General features: G+C 45.6%; 1 protein-coding gene across 1 annotated transcript in view; it reads left to right on the top strand.

Annotated features, from left to right (window-relative positions):
• LOC142311708 (serine/threonine-protein phosphatase 4 regulatory subunit 1-like) overlaps positions 1-10,808 on the top strand; it is a 136,607-nt gene extending 125,799 nt beyond the window's left edge. Inside the window, exon 20 of the mRNA XM_075350353.1 lies at positions 1,189-10,808. Within this exon, the coding sequence (XP_075206468.1) occupies positions 1,189-1,343 (155 nt within the window). The 3' untranslated portion in view covers positions 1,344-10,808. The remainder of the gene's footprint in view (positions 1-1,188) is intronic.
• Positions 10,809-18,717: the final 7,909 nt, after the last annotated feature.

Genomic DNA, 18,717 nt, shown 5'->3' with positions numbered 1-18,717 from the left:
ATTTTGTTGGTGATCACAAATGTCTAAAGTGTCATCAAGGACAGCTGCATAGTGCTCCCCACATAGCGCTCTGCACGCCCCAGTCCAGCAATGCTCTGCCGCATGCACGCCCACCCGCAATGCTCTGCCACATGCACGCCCGCAATGCTCTGCCGTACACACACACAATGCTCTTCCACATGCACGCCCGCAATGCTCTGCCACACGCACACCCACACACAATGCTCTGCCACACGCGCGCATACAATGCTCTGCCACATGCACGCACACAATGCTCTGCAACACGCATGCCTGCAATGCTCTGCCACATACACGCCACATAGGGGCGCCGGTACTCACACATCCCGAGCAGGTGACGGGTAAAGTGCACCAGACAGATTACATACGATGTGTGCTTCACAAAGATGGCGCCGATCTCCTCCTTCTGCTGTGATCTGGACAGCCCAGGGGGCACGTCCAGGTCACAGCAGGGAGCTGTCCTGTATTAAGTATGGAGTCGGAGTCCAACCATCAGAGTGAATGCACAGGAGGCTGCTATAAAGGAGGTGAGTAACTCTCGTTACTCACACCAAATCCAAAATGGCAGCCCCCAGTGCTTCAGTAACACTAGAATTAAATAAAAACTAAATAAGCAGTAAGTTTAATTTTGTATTAAAAATACTTGATTTCATAATCACTATTATTAATATACAAATAAAAAACATGGCACCTTCCCTTAAAGAGTGATTTATAATCTCTATACAGAAAAGAGCTTGGAAGTGCTGGACTACTTGTCTGGTCGGAAACCTAGGCAACGAGTGGTAAACAATAGAATAAAAAATCCTTCCATTCTTGAGAACGGAGAGGATACTCGTATTACTGGCATAGCCAATGCTTTAAATATTAATTGAAAAGGATGCGTGATTACTGCCCCTTCAGTCTGCTGATCAACATGCTGATGAATCAGAACCCCCCATCAATTTTGTATTAAAGACCATGTTACTCTGGTTGATAAAACGAATGTTTGTTCCTGATTATTGGCCCTCATTAGTATCTCTGACCAACTGTACAAATGGGCATATTATGTCTGTGCATAGAGGGGGAGTAGATAATCCGATAGTAATCCTGACATACGGTTTTTGAAGGTTCTCCTGCATCATATACAATGTGGTCAGTGTCAGTCAATATAATTGTGCCTCGTTCTTCCAGCCTACTTCACCAGCGTGGGTAACCCGCATCTTGATGCAGTGGAGAAGACTGTGCAGGCTATGCAGCTGGACCGAGACCAAGACGTGCGATTCTTCTCTACGGCAGAGCCAAAGCGACACCTGCGGAGCACACCTTTGGAACAATCTGTCGACTGATAACCTGACTTGTGTGTATGGGGTTTTTATTATCATTTTTTAAAAATCTTTCCAATAGGTCTACCAATCCTGCGATGGTCCAATGACTGCAGTATAACCCAACCTTTTAATGGCATGAGACGTATTATATAGCAATTTTTTTATAGATACATTTAATACCGCAAAGATGCATGGTACCTGAAAAGATGATTTCGCTTTTGTCTGTGAACCCCATTAATTATGGAAACCCGGTCTCTGAACCAAGGGCTTTACCCATAACGGCTTAACAGAAAAACAAGCCAATGTTCAGTGTTTGTATATATACCTGTGTAAGATGGAAAGCTGTACACTATCTTATTCTGTAATATGTTTTTGAATATATTTTATATATTTTTTTAACAAAAAAAAAACCTGTGGTCGAGTAAATTTTGGGGAGTGATGGTTGCATATGTGAATAATAATGAGGCGGTCAGGTCATACATAGTCTCATGTGTGTGTCGGACCGCAGAGAGAATGGTGGGCTCGTGATGCAGAGTTAGCAGACGTGAGGTTAGTGGAATCGGAGCTCAGCCTATTTCTGTAGATCAGTTACAATGAACGACGACAGCTTGTAGCTGTAATACTAGACACAGCCTGTGGACATGAGTGGCGCTGTTTCTGAAAAAGAAAACGGCAGACACTTTTCTGATCTTCTACAAAGTCTTTAAAAACTACTGTAAGGGCAGAGGGCCATATGTGACGCTCGTCTGTCTCAGGGTTGCTGAACCCTTGTGGTTTAGGTGAGCCAAATGGGTTAAGAAGTGTCCTAAGTCCTTTTTCATGGCCTGAATGTTGACCACGATGTCACACGGACCGTGGGTCTCTTGACCCAATCTCAGCCTTATATTTGGCTCTGATGCTATTGAGTTCAGGTAAAGGCGATAACATGGTTCATACTTGGAAACCAGTCTAAGGGTAAGAAAGCTGAATATAAAGCTTGCAATATCTCCCCACCCCCATTAGTTCTTTATTTCAGTCATTTTATTTATTTTTATGGATAATCTTTTGAGGGTGAGAGCATCTCCTAACATCCTCAGGGAGGGAAAACTCTGAGCTTTACTAGAAAGGATATGCAAAATTTCAATTTGTAAACTTCTTAATGGGTCTTGTCCCATTTTGTTGGAGCTAATGACGTTGCACAGCGGGTGAGACCCTCAGTAATCTGCAAGTGAACTCGGCAGTGAGCGTGCACCACTGGGAAATGAAGCATGGCATGATGCCCAATAAAAGAAATGGGCTGTTTGTGTAATATGTATTCTTACCCTGCGGACTTTTCCCCATGTTTACATGTTACACCCACAAAAACGTAAAGGGGTTTCCCACAAACAAAGTTAATTTTAATCAATACATCTTAGAATAATAAGAAGTTCAATAATTGGACGAGATTAAATAAAAATGTTCTTATATATGTGCCCCTGCTGTGTACTGTGTAATGGCCGTGTCTTTCTATGCAGGGACGTGGTCTGATCATACCACAACTCCTGGGCTGGGGAGGAAGTAAAAAAGTATACAGACATTACAGCATGGGATCACAAACTATTTTCTTTGAGTTTTGCTGAAAAACAGGCAGAGAATTGCTTTACCATAGGCCACAGTCACACTATCATATGCCATCCGATGCAAGAGCATTGAATGCTATGTGCTAATGACTCTCAGCTCAGGCTGTGCTGCGAGCGTAAGCCGAGCGAGAGTCATGCGACTGTGATCTGATCTTGTGATTGGATCACAGCTGTGGAGAAGAGGGAGAAAGTAATCTCTCCATCTTCTGCATTGCCTGTCTCTGTGTATATACACTGTGTTACCCTGGCCTTACAAAAAAAAAAAAATATCACCTGTGATTCCGTGCTGTGCTATCTGTATATTCTCATTTGCATCCTCCCCTGACCGGGAGACGTGGTATGATCAGACTATGTCTCTGTACGGTCGGACACATCATTTTTTTTTTATTTATTTATCGATTAAAATGAACTTTGCTCTTGAGATATACCAACACTAAGTAGCATATATTTGTGAAGTGTAAAGGAAATGATACATGGTTTCTAAATATTTTAAAAATATAAATTAAAATTGTGACAGGCATTTGTATTGATCCATTCTGAGAGTACTTTGTAGAACCACCTTTCATTGTAATTACTGCTGCAAGTCTTGTGGGCTATGTCTCTACCAACTTTGCACATCTAGAGGCTGAAATTCGTAACAAAATAGCTCTCTCAATGAGATTGGATGGAGAGCGTTTGTGAACAGCAATTTTCAAGTCTTGTCACAGATTCCCAGTGGAATTTCAGTCCGGACTATGACTGGGCCATTCACACATAAATATGCTTTGCTCTGAAAACCTCCATTGTAGCTCTGGCAGTATGTTAAGGGCCGTTGTCCTGCTGAAAGATGAACATACACTCCAATCTTGAGTCTTTTGTAGCATCAAACAGGTTTTCCTGCAGAATTGCCCTGTATTTAACTCCATTCATCTTCACATCAACTCTTACCAGCTCCCCTGCTGCTGCTGTAGTAAAGCCTCCCTACAGCATGATGCTGCGACCACCATGTTTCACAGTGGGGATGGTATTTTCAGGGTGATATGCAAGTAGTTTTCCCTAACACACAGCGTTTTGCATTTGGCCCATAAAGTTCTACATTGGTCTCATCTGACCAGAGCAGTTTCTTCCACCTGCTCGCTGTGTCCCCTACATGGCTTTTTGCAAACTGCAAATAGAACTTTTTATAGCTTACTTTCAAAAATGGCTTTCTCCTTTCCACTCTTCCATCAAGGCCTGATTTGTGGAGTATATGACTATTAGTAGTCCTGTGGACAGATTCTCCTACCTGAACTATGGATCTCTACAGTTCCCCAAGAGTGACAATAGGCCAACTGGGTTGATTCTCTAATTAGTGCTCTCCTTGCTTCAGATGTCAGATTAGGTGGACAGCCGTGTCTTGTTAGCTTTGCAGTTGTGCCATGTGCTTTTGGATGATTGATTAAACAGTGCTCCGTGAGGTGTTCAAAGCATGGGTTACTTTTTTTTACAATCTAACCATGCTTTACTCTTCTCTACAACTTTAACCCTGACCGGTCTGGTGTGTTCCTTGGTTTTCATGATTCTGTTTCATCCCTAATGTTCTGAAACAATCCTCTGAGGCCTTCACGGAACAGCTGTGTATACTGAGAATATATCTAATACAGGTGGACTCAATTTACTAATTAGGTGACGTCTGGAGGTACTCAGGTTTTTATTTAGAGCTATCAAGACTACTGGGGACTGAATACACATGTCCATCACAACTTTCAGATTAATATTTTTAAATTATTTAGAAAACCATGTGTCATTGCCTTTACGATTCAGAGCTACTTGCTACTTAGTGTTAGTAGAGGACATAAAATACCAATAAAATACATTAAAGTTTGTGGGTGTAATGTGAAAAAAAAATGTGGAAAGGTTCACGTGGTGTGAATACTTTTTCAAGGCATTGTATCTACTGAGGCCTCTAAAACACTCTTTGTAGCAGCTGCTTTCCACTTTGGTATATAAAACGGTGCTAAACAGGATTCCCTTTCACAAATCTATATAAACAGAGAATTCCCTATGCATTGTGTATACATATGTGACAAGCCGGGAGTATTTCCCATTAGTCAGTACAGTAAAACATTCCATGTGGTGTATATAGCCCCATAGATAATGTGGGATAGAGGGTAGATCACATTCACCCAACCTTTGTAAAAAACAAAAAACACAACCTGTGACTTGTGACTTTCTAGCTGTGGTGAACTACAACTCTCAGCATGATTATAGTTGAATGGGGGGTTAATAGTTTGTATCATTTCTTTCTTATAATAGTGCATGTCTGACGGCACAGCAACATTTCAGATCATGCTGCTATACCCAGTCACCTCTTCTGCTTGTGAGGTTTTGCGGTACAATTGTAATATAATATATAATTTTAATGTGACCATAAAGAAATCCCTTTTTATATTTTAATGCGAAGCACACTCCTTTATCAATCTTTTATTTGTTAAGCACATTGTATAGAGCAAAATTGTAAAATATTTAAAAAAAAATTGCACTTGTTCAGAAGACGCTCCCATAGCACAGTCCTCATCCCCCATATGTAAGAAAAGCAATTGCTTGACAATGAGTGACATTGTCCTCTCCTCTACAATGTGGACAGGTCTTCCCTTGCAAAATAGAAGGGATCAGAGGCATTGTATAGCTATATTGTGACCATGCCGGCTGCGACACAAGTTTGTTTATTTTTGCACTGTACAAGGTATAAAAAAAACAATTTGCAGGATCGAAACCATTAGAAGCCTATCTACAGTATTGCTGCTCATGGATCTAATCTGATTAGCAGAGAAATACATAAAATGTAACTTGTAGCTGTTCAGAACAAGTTGCCATGTGTGTACATGAGGATTTACACAATTTCCGGCCATTGTATGACATGTATACTGCATTATTTGCCATATTCTCTCTAGAAGTGTCAGCATTTTCTTTTTGTGCCTCTTTCTCCCCATCTCCAGAGACTTCTATAGGCAGCAGGTGTAATCTTATCTCTCACTGAAGCCAGATCTGTAGACAGATTAGAGCAGTTTTTGAAAGTGAAAGATCAGTGAAGGAGACAAGTGTCTAATAACTGGGAGAAGCATATTTCTCTGATTTAAGATATATTACATATCTTATCACTTGTATTATTGATTTGTTTAAAAAAAAATGATGCGGAGTTACTCTATAAGGTATAAGACATACGGTGTGAAAATCGGATCGGATAAAACATCACATTCCCCTCGGACCAATATTAGCCTATGTGTCAGCACTCATGAGCGATTATTTTCTCAGACCTTATTGGACCGAGAAAACAGTCGCAGCATGCTGCGGGTGCAATGCGATCCTTGTTTCTCTCGCACCCATTCAAGTCTATGGGGCGAGAGAAACATCGCACTGCACTCACAGTACACCGGTGTAATGCAAGTTCAGAGCGAGAATGGCAATAGCCGGCAACGGAGGAGAGAAGGAGATAAATCTCTCCCTCCCCTCCTCGGCGCTGTCCCGCACCCCGCAGCTGTGGTCCAATCAGACCTCAGTTGCAATGACACTCAACTCCTACTGTGCTGCCAGCGTGAGCCGAGTGTCATGCGAGGATCGCAGTAGTCCCCTTGTGGCCCCGGCCTAAGGGTAAAAAAAATTGCATCATGGGGGAATCCACCCTAATAGTTGCCTTGTTTATTGATGTGTTAATAAGTGTAATCTTTTCATTCTCGGACACAATTACGCAACCAAACTAGAGATACTGTATGAAATTTACACATCAACTGCAGCTTGCTGACTGTTTCCATTTAGCAATACTGCACAATTATTTTTCTTAAGCCTGCTTTACACGTTGCAATTTCGCATACGATATCGTATGCGATTTGCAACGCCCCCATCGTATGTGCGGCACGTTCAATTTGTTGAATGTGCCGCACAAACGATTACCCCCGTCACACGTACTTACCCGTCCATACGACCTCGATGTGGGCAACGAACGTCCACTTCCTGGAGTGGGAGGGACGTTCGGCGTCACAGCGACGTCACACAGCAGCCGGCCAATAGAAGCGGAGGGGCGGAGCTGAGTGGGACATAAACATCTCGCCCACCTCCTTCCTTCCGCATTGTGGGCCGGGAGCCGCAGGACGCAGGTAAGCTATGTTCATCGTTCCCGGGGTGTCACACACTGCGATGTGTGCTACCCCGGGTACGATGAACAATCTGACGTTCAATTCATGAGGAATGAACGACGTGTGTGCGATGAACGTTTTACCATTCAATCGCAATCGCACGTACCTGTCACACACTACAATGTACCTTACAATGCCGGATGTGCGTCACTTACGACGTGACCCCGCCGATACATTGCAGCGTGTAAAGTCAGCTTTACACTGAAAGTAATGATCAATTGAAAAATTGCTTAAGAAAATGCATATTTCAGATTTGCTGACTGTAGGAATTTTTTGTCAGTGTTAACCATTGACTTTTATTGGACTATGAAGCAGATGTGAACGTCACCACGCTTTTTTTTATTGGAAATGAATGTGAATTTGTCTTTTGTAATCACTGGTTGATCTCCGGAGTATTCGGCTGACTTGTTTGATCACGCATTGATACATCTGTTCCATGTGCAGCCCAACTTCACTGACTTGATGTCGGCAATGATGCTTTAAAGGGACAGTGGCAAAACTGATGCGGTAGTATGCCTCTCCCCACTAAGTATACTGTCATAGGAATCCTCCCAATTTGCAATTCTTTCAAGCAAGAAAAGATAAGGAAACTTGTTGTGACCTTTCTGCAGATGTTCCTTTCTCAGGATTGCAAAAGAAAAGTGGGTATACCATTGTACCCCTCCTTAATCACTGCACACACCACCTTGTATAGGTCACTAGTTTATTGCAATGTATCCCCCAAATACTGTGGCAAAGTCTTTCATGCCCCTGTATGGACCTCTGTACACACTTGGCACAGATGTCATATCATTTATCTGTTACTGATACTTTTGTCAGGCTTCACATCAGCACCCTGTGCATTTTGCTAGTAAAACTTGCAGACTTCGACATTTTATGTATCGCCTGTGAAATGCTATACAAATGCTTCTGATCCGGAGTTATATGGGCGGCACGGTGGCTCAGTGGTGAGCACTGCAGTCTTGCAGCGCTGGGGTCTTGGGTTCAAATCCCACCAAGGACACCATCTGTAAGGAGTTTGTATGTTCTCCTTGTGTTTGCGTGGGTTTCCTCCGGGTTCCCCGGTTTCCTCCCATGCTCCAAAGACCTACAGATAGGGACTTTAGATTGTGAGCCCCAATGGGGACAGTGTTCCTGATGTATGTAAAGTGCTGTGGAATATGTTAGCACTATATATAAAAATAAAGATTTTTTATATCATTACTCCAGTCATAGCCAGAGCTGCATATAAAATTTAATCTGGTGCCTGCAAGTGGAAATTTGACAAAACTTTGCTGACAAATACCGTATATCACAAAAGGGAGTACAACCCCCTCACTGTTGTAAATATTTTGTTATATCTTTTCATGGGACAACATTGAAGAAATTGCACTTTCATGCAATGTATAGTAATCAGTGTACAGCTTGTATAGCAGTGTAAAGTTGGCGTGCCCTCTAACTCAACACACAGCCATTAATGTCTAAACCGCTGGCAACAAAAGTGACTACACCCCTAAATGAAAATGGTAAAATTGTGCCCAAAGTGTGAATATTTTGTGCGGCCACCATTATTTTGAAGCATTGCCTTATCTCTCTTGGGCATAAAGTTCAATAGAGCTTCACAGGAGACACTGGAATCCTCTTCCATCCTCCATGACGACATCACGGAGCTGGTGGATGTTAGAGACTTTGTGCTCCTCCACCTTCTGTTTGAGAAGGCCCCACTGATGCTCAATAAAGTTTATCTGGAGACATTCTTGGCCAGTCCAGCATCTTTACTCTGTTTCTTTAGCAAGGCATTGGTGGTCTTGAAGGTGTGTTTGGGGTCATTATCACTTTGGAATACTGCCCTGCGGCCCAGTTTCCAATTGAAGGGGATCATGCTCTGCTTTAGTATGTCATATAGTACATGTTGATATTCATTGTTCCCTCAATGAACTGTAGCTCCCCATAGCCAGCAGCACTGAAACAGCCCTAAACCATGACACTCCTACCACCATGCTTGACTATAGGCAAGTTACACTTGACTTTGTACTCCTCACATGGTTGCCGCCACACACACTTGACTCCATCTGAACCTAATAAGTTTATCTTGGTCTCCTTAGACCACATGTTATGGTTCCAGTAATCCATGTGCTTAGTCTGCTTGTCTTTGTAAACTGTTTATGGGCTTTCTTGTGCATTATCTTTATAAGAGGCTTCTTCCTGGGATGACAGCTATGCAGACCAATTTGATGCAGTGTGCGGCATATGATCTGACACCAACAGGCTGACCACCCCACCCTTGTAACCTCTGCAGCAAAGCTGGCAGCACTCATATGTCTATTTTGAAAAGAAATTCTGGATAGGATGCAGAGCACGTGCACTCAACTTCTTTGGTTGACCATGGTGAGGTCAGTTCTGAGTGGAACCTGTCTTGTTAAACCTTTGTATGGTCTTGGCCACAGTGTGGAAGCTCAGTTTCAGGGTGATGGCAATCTTCTTATAGCCTAGGCCATCTTTATGTAGAGCAACAATTCTTTTTTTCAGCTCCTCAGACAATTCTTTACCATGAGGTACCATGTTGACTAACATGAGCGTGTGTGAGTAATAACACCAAATTTAATACACTTGTTGCCCATTCACACATGAGACCTTGTTACACAAATGAGTCACATGATGCCGGGGAGGGAAAATGGCTAATTGGACACAATTTGGCCATTTTCACTAAGGGGTGTACTCACTTTTGTTGCCAGCAGTTTAGGCATTAATGGCTGTGTGTTGTGTTATTTAAAGGGCACACCAAATATACACTGTTATACAAGCTGTGCACTGACTAATTTACAACGTATCAAAGTGCAATTTCTTCAGTGTGGTCCCATGAAAAGATATAATGAAATATATACGAAAATAAAAGGGGTGTACTCACTTTTGTGATATACTGTACATGTTTAACACATACTTGTTTAATTCATGTTTGTGTTTTCCAATTATAATCACTCATAAAGGCTAAAACGCCCACAATTTATCCCCCCTTGGCATGCACTGCATGAGCACCAAAGTATGAATGCAACTTTTTTGGTGTGATTGAATATATGGTATTATTGAATATCGGGTCAAGAAAATAAAAAATTCTTATTAGGGTCCTAAAATAAAAAATCCTAGTATTTTACAATGGTATCTAGTTTTTTAACATGAGTTGACTTTTATTGGTATTTCATCCTGTGTTTTTTCTGACTGCATTCTCTGCACACACAGCTAGGCATCATGGTTGACCATTGCTCTTAGTCGGCATGACTCTGTTAACCAACCCTGAATGGCTTCCTCTCTGTATATATTGGTTTTGCAGTATGTCATCATTCCTATGTACATATATGAGAAATGTAATATACACACAAAAGAATTGAAAACCGTGCTTTATGATCACTTACCACTGTACAGTAATTACCAAACCGGCAGCTATGACCTGGTTATAGTGTTAGCACTGCACTTTGTATCGGGGGCACCATCACCAGGGACCTTTGGGAACGTGTTCATACTTATGTACAGTTATTGTCTTTTATGTTCGTATTTTGTTTTTTTTACTTGATAAAAAGTCAAGCACTTAATGTTTCTTTTCCTGGATCATGAATAGACTGTTCCTTGCAGTGACTGTGTACACTGTCCCTTTAAGGAGGACACTTTAGGTGATGTGCACTTCACTTTAATAGCTGTGTATTATTCGCAGTGTTCTGGAAACCAGTTTGTATTAATCTTAATAAAACTAGATTTCTAATTAACACTTGTATGTGACTGTGTCTGGGGGTGTTGGGTATGACATTCTTTTTTTGGTATAAAACCCTTACATTTTCATGTCTTCAGGTTTTTGCTGCTCCATTTGAGAGAAGCATAAAGTAGGGGTAGAAACCCTGATCCACGGCTGTGTCACTTACTATGCTTTTCACTAAGTATTAGTAATTTACTGCATTTCTGATAGTCCTCTAACTGATGAGCTCCTGCTATGTAGTCCTTGAAAGTTATAAGTTGTCTATCCTCATCCCCACCACTGATTTGCAGCTTTCTGTCTATGAACAGTGTACACATAAAGCTGCCAATTAGTGCTATGGGCGGGGTAATACAGATTCATAACTGAGAGGACTGGCAGATCTGCTGCAAATAAAACACTGATTTGTATCAAAACTACAGAAATCAGCACAGTACGTGACACAATGCTAGAATTCCTATTTTATGCTGGCCTAAGATTGAGAAGCATAAACTTGGTGACATTGCGTTTAATTTCATTTAAATGAGTTTTCCAGTTTCGGTAGGTATATAGTTTTCCAATGTACTTTTTGCATCAGTTTCTCACGATCTCACAGTTTGCTTCGAGGATGGGAATCTGACCTGTTTTAAAATGAGCAATCCACGAGGTCCCATCTGCAATCAAAACATTACAATAAAGGTTTCTAATTGATAACAAGAAAACATCTTGGAAACCAGAAGCAATAGTTGCATCATTTTCCAATAAACATTCTGTCTTTTCTTTATACAATTATGGCTGAAACTGTTGGCACCCTTGAAATTGTTCCGGAAAATTAAGTTTCTTTGTCGCTCCATTGGGAGACCCAGACAATTGGGTGTATAGGCTATGCCTCCGGAGGCCGCACAAAGTATTACACTAAAAGTGTAAAGCCCCTCCCCTTCTGCCTATACACCCCTCGTGCTCCCACGGGCTCCTCAGTTTTTTTGCTTTGTGCGAAGGAGGCAGACATGCACGCACAGCTCCACAGATTAGTCAGCAGTAGCTGCTGACTATGTCGGATGGAAGAAAAGTGGGCCCATATAGGGCCCCCAGCATGCTCCCTTCTCACCCCACTCTTGTCGGCGGTGTTGTTAAGGTTGAGGTATCCATTGCGGGTACGGAGGCTGGAGCCCACATGCTGTTTTCCTTCCCCATCCCCCTTAGGGCTCTGGGTGAAGTGGGATCCTATCGGTCTCCAGGCACTGAGACCGGGCTTCATCCACAACTCCTGAGGAGCCTGCTGGATAGGAGCCGGGTATCGTTCAGGGACATGGCCCTGCTACTTTAAGGTACTCTGTGTCCCCGTGGGGACCGCGCACAGCAACACTCCAGCATTGCTGGGTGTGCTAGTGCACCGGGGACCGCGGCGCTGACCGCGTTTGTGCCATTATACACTGCAGCGTCGCTGAGTGTATTTGTGTATGGGGACTACCGCGCTGACCGCCGCTGCCATTGTTTTTACTGAGGCGCGGCTGGGACTGTTAGTGCGCCGGGGACTCTGCGCCGGCCGCGCTTATACGGCGGCCGCGCTTATAACTCGAGCCCCCGGCTTTTGGGCCTAGTCTCTTTTTCTTCCCGCCCCCAGCCCTGCCAGTCAGGGGAAGGGCGGGATGCTGTACAGCACGGCAGCACTGAGGGCTGGAGCATGCTTTGCATACTCCACCCCCCTCACTGTGCACAGTGAGGCACCAGCTCCCGCACTTTCTGGGTCACGCCCACGGCTCCCTCCTCTCCTCAGGACGCCGGCAGCCATTACTGTCAGCTCCTAGGACGCTGCAGAGGGGAGACAAACTCTAGGGGTCCCAGGCAGGGATTCTGGTGGCCACACAACCGCTTTAAGCGGGCGGTAAGCAGCACCTGAGGTGCTGGCCCCACTTGTGCAGTAGTGTGCTTATAGTTTATATGTTTACAGGCTATACTTTACACTGTATGGTGCACAGTTGATTTCTGGCTATATACCCTGTTGTGTTGCTCAAAGGAGACAACAATATGGCGCCCACAAGAAGCAGGGTGCCAAAACACAGGCTTACTATGCTGCCTGCGCCGCATGTACAACCTCGCTACCGGCAGGTTCCACGGACCCTCATTGAGTCCACTGCTCGGCCCCTGTGGCACTTACTCAGCCGGAGCCTCTGCTAAGAGGGGCCCAGGGGGAACAACCAGCTAACACTGTCCAGGTGACAGGGACGGAGTTTGCAGTTTTTACTGACAGACTTTCTGAGACTATGGCTAAAATACTAGAAGCTTTGCAGTCCAGACCGGTATCTCAGACCATGGGCACTGTGGAATCACTGCCCCCTAGTTCCCCTCAGTTGGAACAACAATGTCCCCCCGAGGTGTCTCATAGATCCCAGGGTGAGGTCTCTGACACGGACCGCAGTCCCAGACCGCCTAAGCGAGCTCGCTTGGAAATCCCCCCGACCTCATCACATTGTTCAGGGTCTCAGAGAGATGACTCTCGGTATGATGAAGCGGAGGGAGCTGACCAGGATTCTGATCCTGAGGCCGCTCTCAACCTTGATACTCCTGATGGGGACGCCATAGTGAATGATCTTATTGCGTCCATAAATAAGATGTTGGATATTTCTCCCTCAGCTCCTCCAGCAGAGGAGTCAGCTTTTCAGCAGGAGAAGTTCCGTTTCAGGTTCCCCAAGCGTACAGCAAGTATGTTTCTGGATCACTCCGACTTCAGAGAGGCAGTCCAGAAACACCGAGTTTGTCCAGATAAGCGTTTTTCCAAGCGCCTTAAGGATACACGTTATCCCTTCCCCCCTGACGTGGTCAAGGGCTGGACTCAGTGTCCCAAGGTGGATCCTCCAATCTCCAGACTGGCGGCTAGATCCATAGTTGCAGTTGAAGATGTGGCTTCACTCAAGGATGCCACTGCCAGACAGAGGGAGCTCTGTTTGAACTCCATCTATGAGGCTATCGGCGCGTCTTTCGCTCCAGCATTCGCAGCAGTATGGGCACTCCAAGCTATCTCAGCGGGTCAAGCCCAAATTGACGCACTCACACGTACGTCTGCGCCGCAAGTGGCTTCCATAACCTCTCAAACGTCGGCATTTGCGTCCTACGCTATTAATGCTATCCTGGACTCTGCGAGCCGTACGGCGGTTGCAGCCGATGCTCTTCTGCAGGCGTTGGACACTCTGAAGGTAGAAGGACTGGTGATCCCTGTTCCTCTTCAGCAACAGGGTCACGGTTTTTTACTCCAACCTGTTTGTGGTTCAAAAGAAGGACGGGTCTTTCCGTCCTGTCCTGGACCTAAAACTGCTCAACAAACACGTGAAGACCAGGCGGTTCCGGATGGAATCCCTCCGCTCCGTCATCGCCTCAATGTCCCAAGGGGATTTCCTTGCATCGATCGATATCAAAGATGCTTATCTTCACGTTCCGATTGCTCCAGAGCATCAGCGCTTCCTGCGCTTCGCCATAGGAGACGAACACCTCCAGTTCGTGGCACTGCCGTTCAGCCTGGCGACAGCCCCCGGGTTTTCACCAAGGTCATGGCTACAGTAGTCGCGGTCCTCCACTGCCAGGGTCACTCGGTGATCCCTTACTTAGACGATCTGCTGGTCAAGGCTCCCTCCCAAGAGGCATGCCAGCACAGCCTCAACGCTACTCTGGAGACTCTCCAGAGTTTCGGGTGGATCATCAATTTTCCAAAGTCAAATCTGACACCGGCCCAATCACTGACATATCTTGGCATTGAGTTTCATACCCTCTCAGCGATAGTGAAGCTTCCGCTGAACAAGCAGCGTTCACTACAGACGGGGGTGCAATCTCTCCTTCAAGGTCAGTCACACCCCTTGAGGCGCCTCATGCACTTCCTGGGGAAGATGGTGGCAGCAATGGAGGCAGTCCCTTTCGCGCAGTTTCACCTGCGCCCTCTTCAATGGGACATCCTACGCAAATGAGACAGGAAACCGACGTCCCCCGACAGGAACGTCTCCCTCTCTCAGGCAACCAAAGCTTCCCTTCGGTGGTGGCTTCTTCCCACTTCATTATCGAAGGGGAAATCCGTCCTACCCCCATCCTGGGCGGTGGTCACGACGGACGCGAGTCTGTCAGGGTGGGGAGCAGTTTTTCTCCACCACAGGGCTCAGGGTACGTGGAATCAGCAAGAGTCCTCGCTTCAGATCAATGTTCTGGAGATCAGGGCAGTGTATCTGGCCCCAAAAGCGTTCCAGCAGTGGCTGGAAGGCAAGCAGATCCGAATTCAGTTGGACAATTCCACAGCGGTGGCATACATCAACCACCAAGGCGGGACACGCAGTCGGCAAGCCTTCCAGGAAGTCCGGCGGATGCTACTGTGGGTGGAAGCCACAGCCTCCACCATATCCGCAGTTCACATCCCAGGCGTAGAAAACTGGGAAGCAGACTTTCTCAGTCGCCAGGGCATGGACGCAGGGGAATGGTCCCTTCACCCGGACGTGTTTCAGGAGATATGTTGCCGCTGGGGCATGCCGGACGTCGACCTAATGGCGTCCCGGCACAACAACAAGGTACCGACGTTCATGGCACGGTCTCAAGATCCCAGAGCTATGGCGGCAGACGCCTTAGTTCAGGATTGGTCGCAGTTTCAGCTCCCTTATGTGTTTCCTCCGTTGGCACTGTTGCCCAGAGTGTTACGCAAGATCAGGGCCGACTGCTGCCGCGTCATCCTCGTCGCTCCAGACTGGCCGAGGAGGTCGTGGTACCCGGATCTGTGGCATCTCACGGTCGGCAAACCGTGGGCACTACCAGACCGACCAGACTTGCTGTCTCAAGGGCCGTTTTTCCATCTGAATTCTGCGGCCCTCAACCTGACTGTGTGGCCATTGAGTCCTGGACCCTAGCGTCTTCAGGATTATCTCAAGAGGTCATTGCCACTATGAGACAGGCTAGGAAACCAACGTCCGCCAAGATCTACCACAGGACGTGAAAAATTTTCCTGTCATGGTGCTCTGCTCAGGGTTTTTCTCCCTGGCCATTTGCCTTGTCCACTTTTCTGTCCTTCCTTCAATCTGGACTGGAAAAGGGTTTGTCGCTCGGCTCCCTTAAGGGACAAGTCTCAGCGCTCTCTGTGTTTTTCCAGAAGCGCCTAGCCAGACTTCCACAGGTACGCACGTTCCTGCAGGGGGTTTGTCACATCGTTCCTCCTTACAAGCGGCCGTTAGAACCCTGGGATCTGAACAGGGTGCTGATGGTTCTTCAGAAACCACCATTCGAGCCAATGAGAGATATTTCTCTCTCACGCCTTTCGCAGAAAGTGGTTTTCCTAGTAGCAGTCACTTCACTTCGGAGAGTGTCTGAGCTAGCAGCGTTGTCGTGCAAAGCCCCTTTCCTGGTGTTTTCACCAGGACAAGGTGGTTCTGCGTCCGGTTCCGGAATTTCTTCCTAAGGTGGTATCCCCCTTTCATCTCAATCAGGATATCTCCTTACCCTCTTTTTGTCCTCATCCAGTTCACCAATGTGAAAAGGATTTGCACTTGTTAGATCTGGTGTGAGCACTCAGACTCTACATTTCTCGTACGGCGCCCCTGCGCCGCTCGGATGCACTCTTGGTCCTTGTCGCTGGCCAGCGTAAAGGGTCACAGGCTTCCAAAGCAACCCTTGCTCGGTGGATCAAAGAACCAATTCTCGAAGCTTACCGTTCTGCTGGGCTTCCGGTTCCCTCAGGGCTGAAGGCCCATTCTACCAGAGCCGTGGGTGCGTCCTGGGCTTTGAGGCACCAGGCTACGGCTCAGCAGGTGTGTCAGGCGGCTACCTGGTCGAGCCTGCACACTTTCACGAAACACTATCAGGTGCATACCTAGGCTTCGGCGGATGCCAGCCTAGGTAGACGAGTCCTTCAGGCGGCGGTTGCCCACCTGTAGGAAGGGGCCGTTTTACGGCTCTATTACGAGGTATTATTTTACCCACCCAGGGACTGCTTTTGGACGTCCCAATTGTCTGGGTCTCCCAATGGAGCGACAAAGAAGAAGGGAATTTTGTTTACTTACCGTAAATTCCTTTTCTTCTAGCTCCAATTGGGAGACCCAGCACCCGCCCCTGTTTTTTGGTGTACACATGTTGTTCATGTTGAATGGTTTCAGTTCTCCGATATTCCTTCGGATTGAATTTACTTTAAACCAGTTTATAATTTTTTTCCTCCTTCTTGCTTTTGCACCAAAATTGAGGAGCCCGTGGGAGCACGGGGGGTGTATAGGCAGAAGAGGAGGGGCTTTACACTTTTAGTGTAATACTTTGTGCGGCCTCCGGAGTCATAGCTATACACCCAATTGTCTGGGTCTCCCAATTGGAGCTAGAAGAAAAGGAATTTACGGTAAGTAAACAAAATTCCCTTCATTTCTCCCAGAAAATTATTGCAATTACACATGTTTTCTTATTCACATGTTTATTTACTCAGTGTGTATTGGAACAACACAAAAAAGAGGCAAATTGGACACTTTTGTACTCCAAAATTGGGCCAGACAAAATTGTTGGCACCCTCAGCTTAATATTTGGTTGCATACCCTTTGGAATAGATAACTGCAATCAGTCGCTTCCTATAATCATCAACAAGCTTTTTCCACCTCTCAACTGGAATTTTGGACCACTCTTATTTTGGAAACTGCTTCAGGTCTCTCGTATTTGAAGGCGTCTTCTCCCAACAGCAATTTTAAGATCTCTCCACAGGTGTTCAATGGGATTTAGTTCCAGACTCATTGCTGCCACTCTAGGAACTCTCTAGTGCTTTGTTCCCATCCATTTCTGGGGGCTTCTTGAAGTATGCTGGGGTTATTGTCTTCCTGGAAGACCCATGACCTTGGACACAAACCCAGCTTCCTGGCACTGGGCACTATATTGTGACCCAAAATCCTTTAGTAGACTTCAAATTTCATGATGCCTTGCACACAGTCAAGGAGGCCAGTGCCTGAGGTAGCAAAACAACCTCAAAACATCATTGAACATCCACCATAGTCTGTAGGTACTGTGTTCTTTTCTTTGTAGGCCTCATTCCATTTCTGGTAAACAGTAGAATGATGTGCTTTACCAAAAAGCTCTATCTAGGTCTCATCTGGCTACAAGAAGGAGTTTAGCTTACATTTTGGCAAACTGTAGTCTAGCTTTTTTATGTCTCTGTGTCAGCAGTGGGGTCCTCGTAGGTCTCCTGACATAGCGTTTAATATGATTCAAATGTCGACCGATAGTTTGCGCTGACGCACCCTGAGCCTACAAGACAACTTGAATTTCTTTGTAACTTTAATGGGGCTGCTTATCCACCATCCAGACTATCCTATGTTGCAACCTTTTATCAATTTTTCTCTGCCATCCATGTCCAGGGAGATTAGCTACAGTGCCATAGGTTGTAAATATCTTTATGTTGCGCACCATGGACAAATGAACATCAAGATCTCTGGAAATGTACTTGTAACCATGAGATTATTGATATTTTTAATAATTTTGGTTCTTAAGTCCTCAGACAGTTCTCTCCTCTTTCTTTTTTCCATACTTAGGCTATGTGCGCACTAGAGCTTTTTACCTGCGGATTTACCCGCGGATTTGCCCCGGAAATTTCTTGAGAAATGTCTGCAATCTTTGTGCAGACATTTCCCATGAAATTCAATGAGAAAAAAAAATAGCTGTGCGCACTGTGCGGATTTTTCTCGAGAAACTTTCTTGAGAAAATGTGCATGTCCATTAATTTCCGCAGGTACCTGCGGTATTCCGGGGGTATTCCGCAGGTAGCAATGATGTGCGGTATACCACCGGAATAGCCGCGAATTACCTGCGGGAATGCTCATCGCTGCCTGCGGTTTTGCAGGAAGCGATGTCATTATGCCAGGAAGAGGAGGCGGAGCAGAGTAAACACACGTCACACTCCCTGGACGCCGCACAGAAGCACTTCAGTGCGACCTCCAGGTGCCCGTGCAGTCTGTGTC

Source organism: Anomaloglossus baeobatrachus, chromosome 5, assembly GCF_048569485.1.
Source record: "Anomaloglossus baeobatrachus isolate aAnoBae1 chromosome 5, aAnoBae1.hap1, whole genome shotgun sequence".
NCBI lineage: Eukaryota > Metazoa > Chordata > Amphibia > Anura > Aromobatidae > Anomaloglossus > Anomaloglossus baeobatrachus.
Note: the sequence above shows the minus strand (reverse complement) of the source record. Positions and strands in the feature narration are given on the sequence as shown.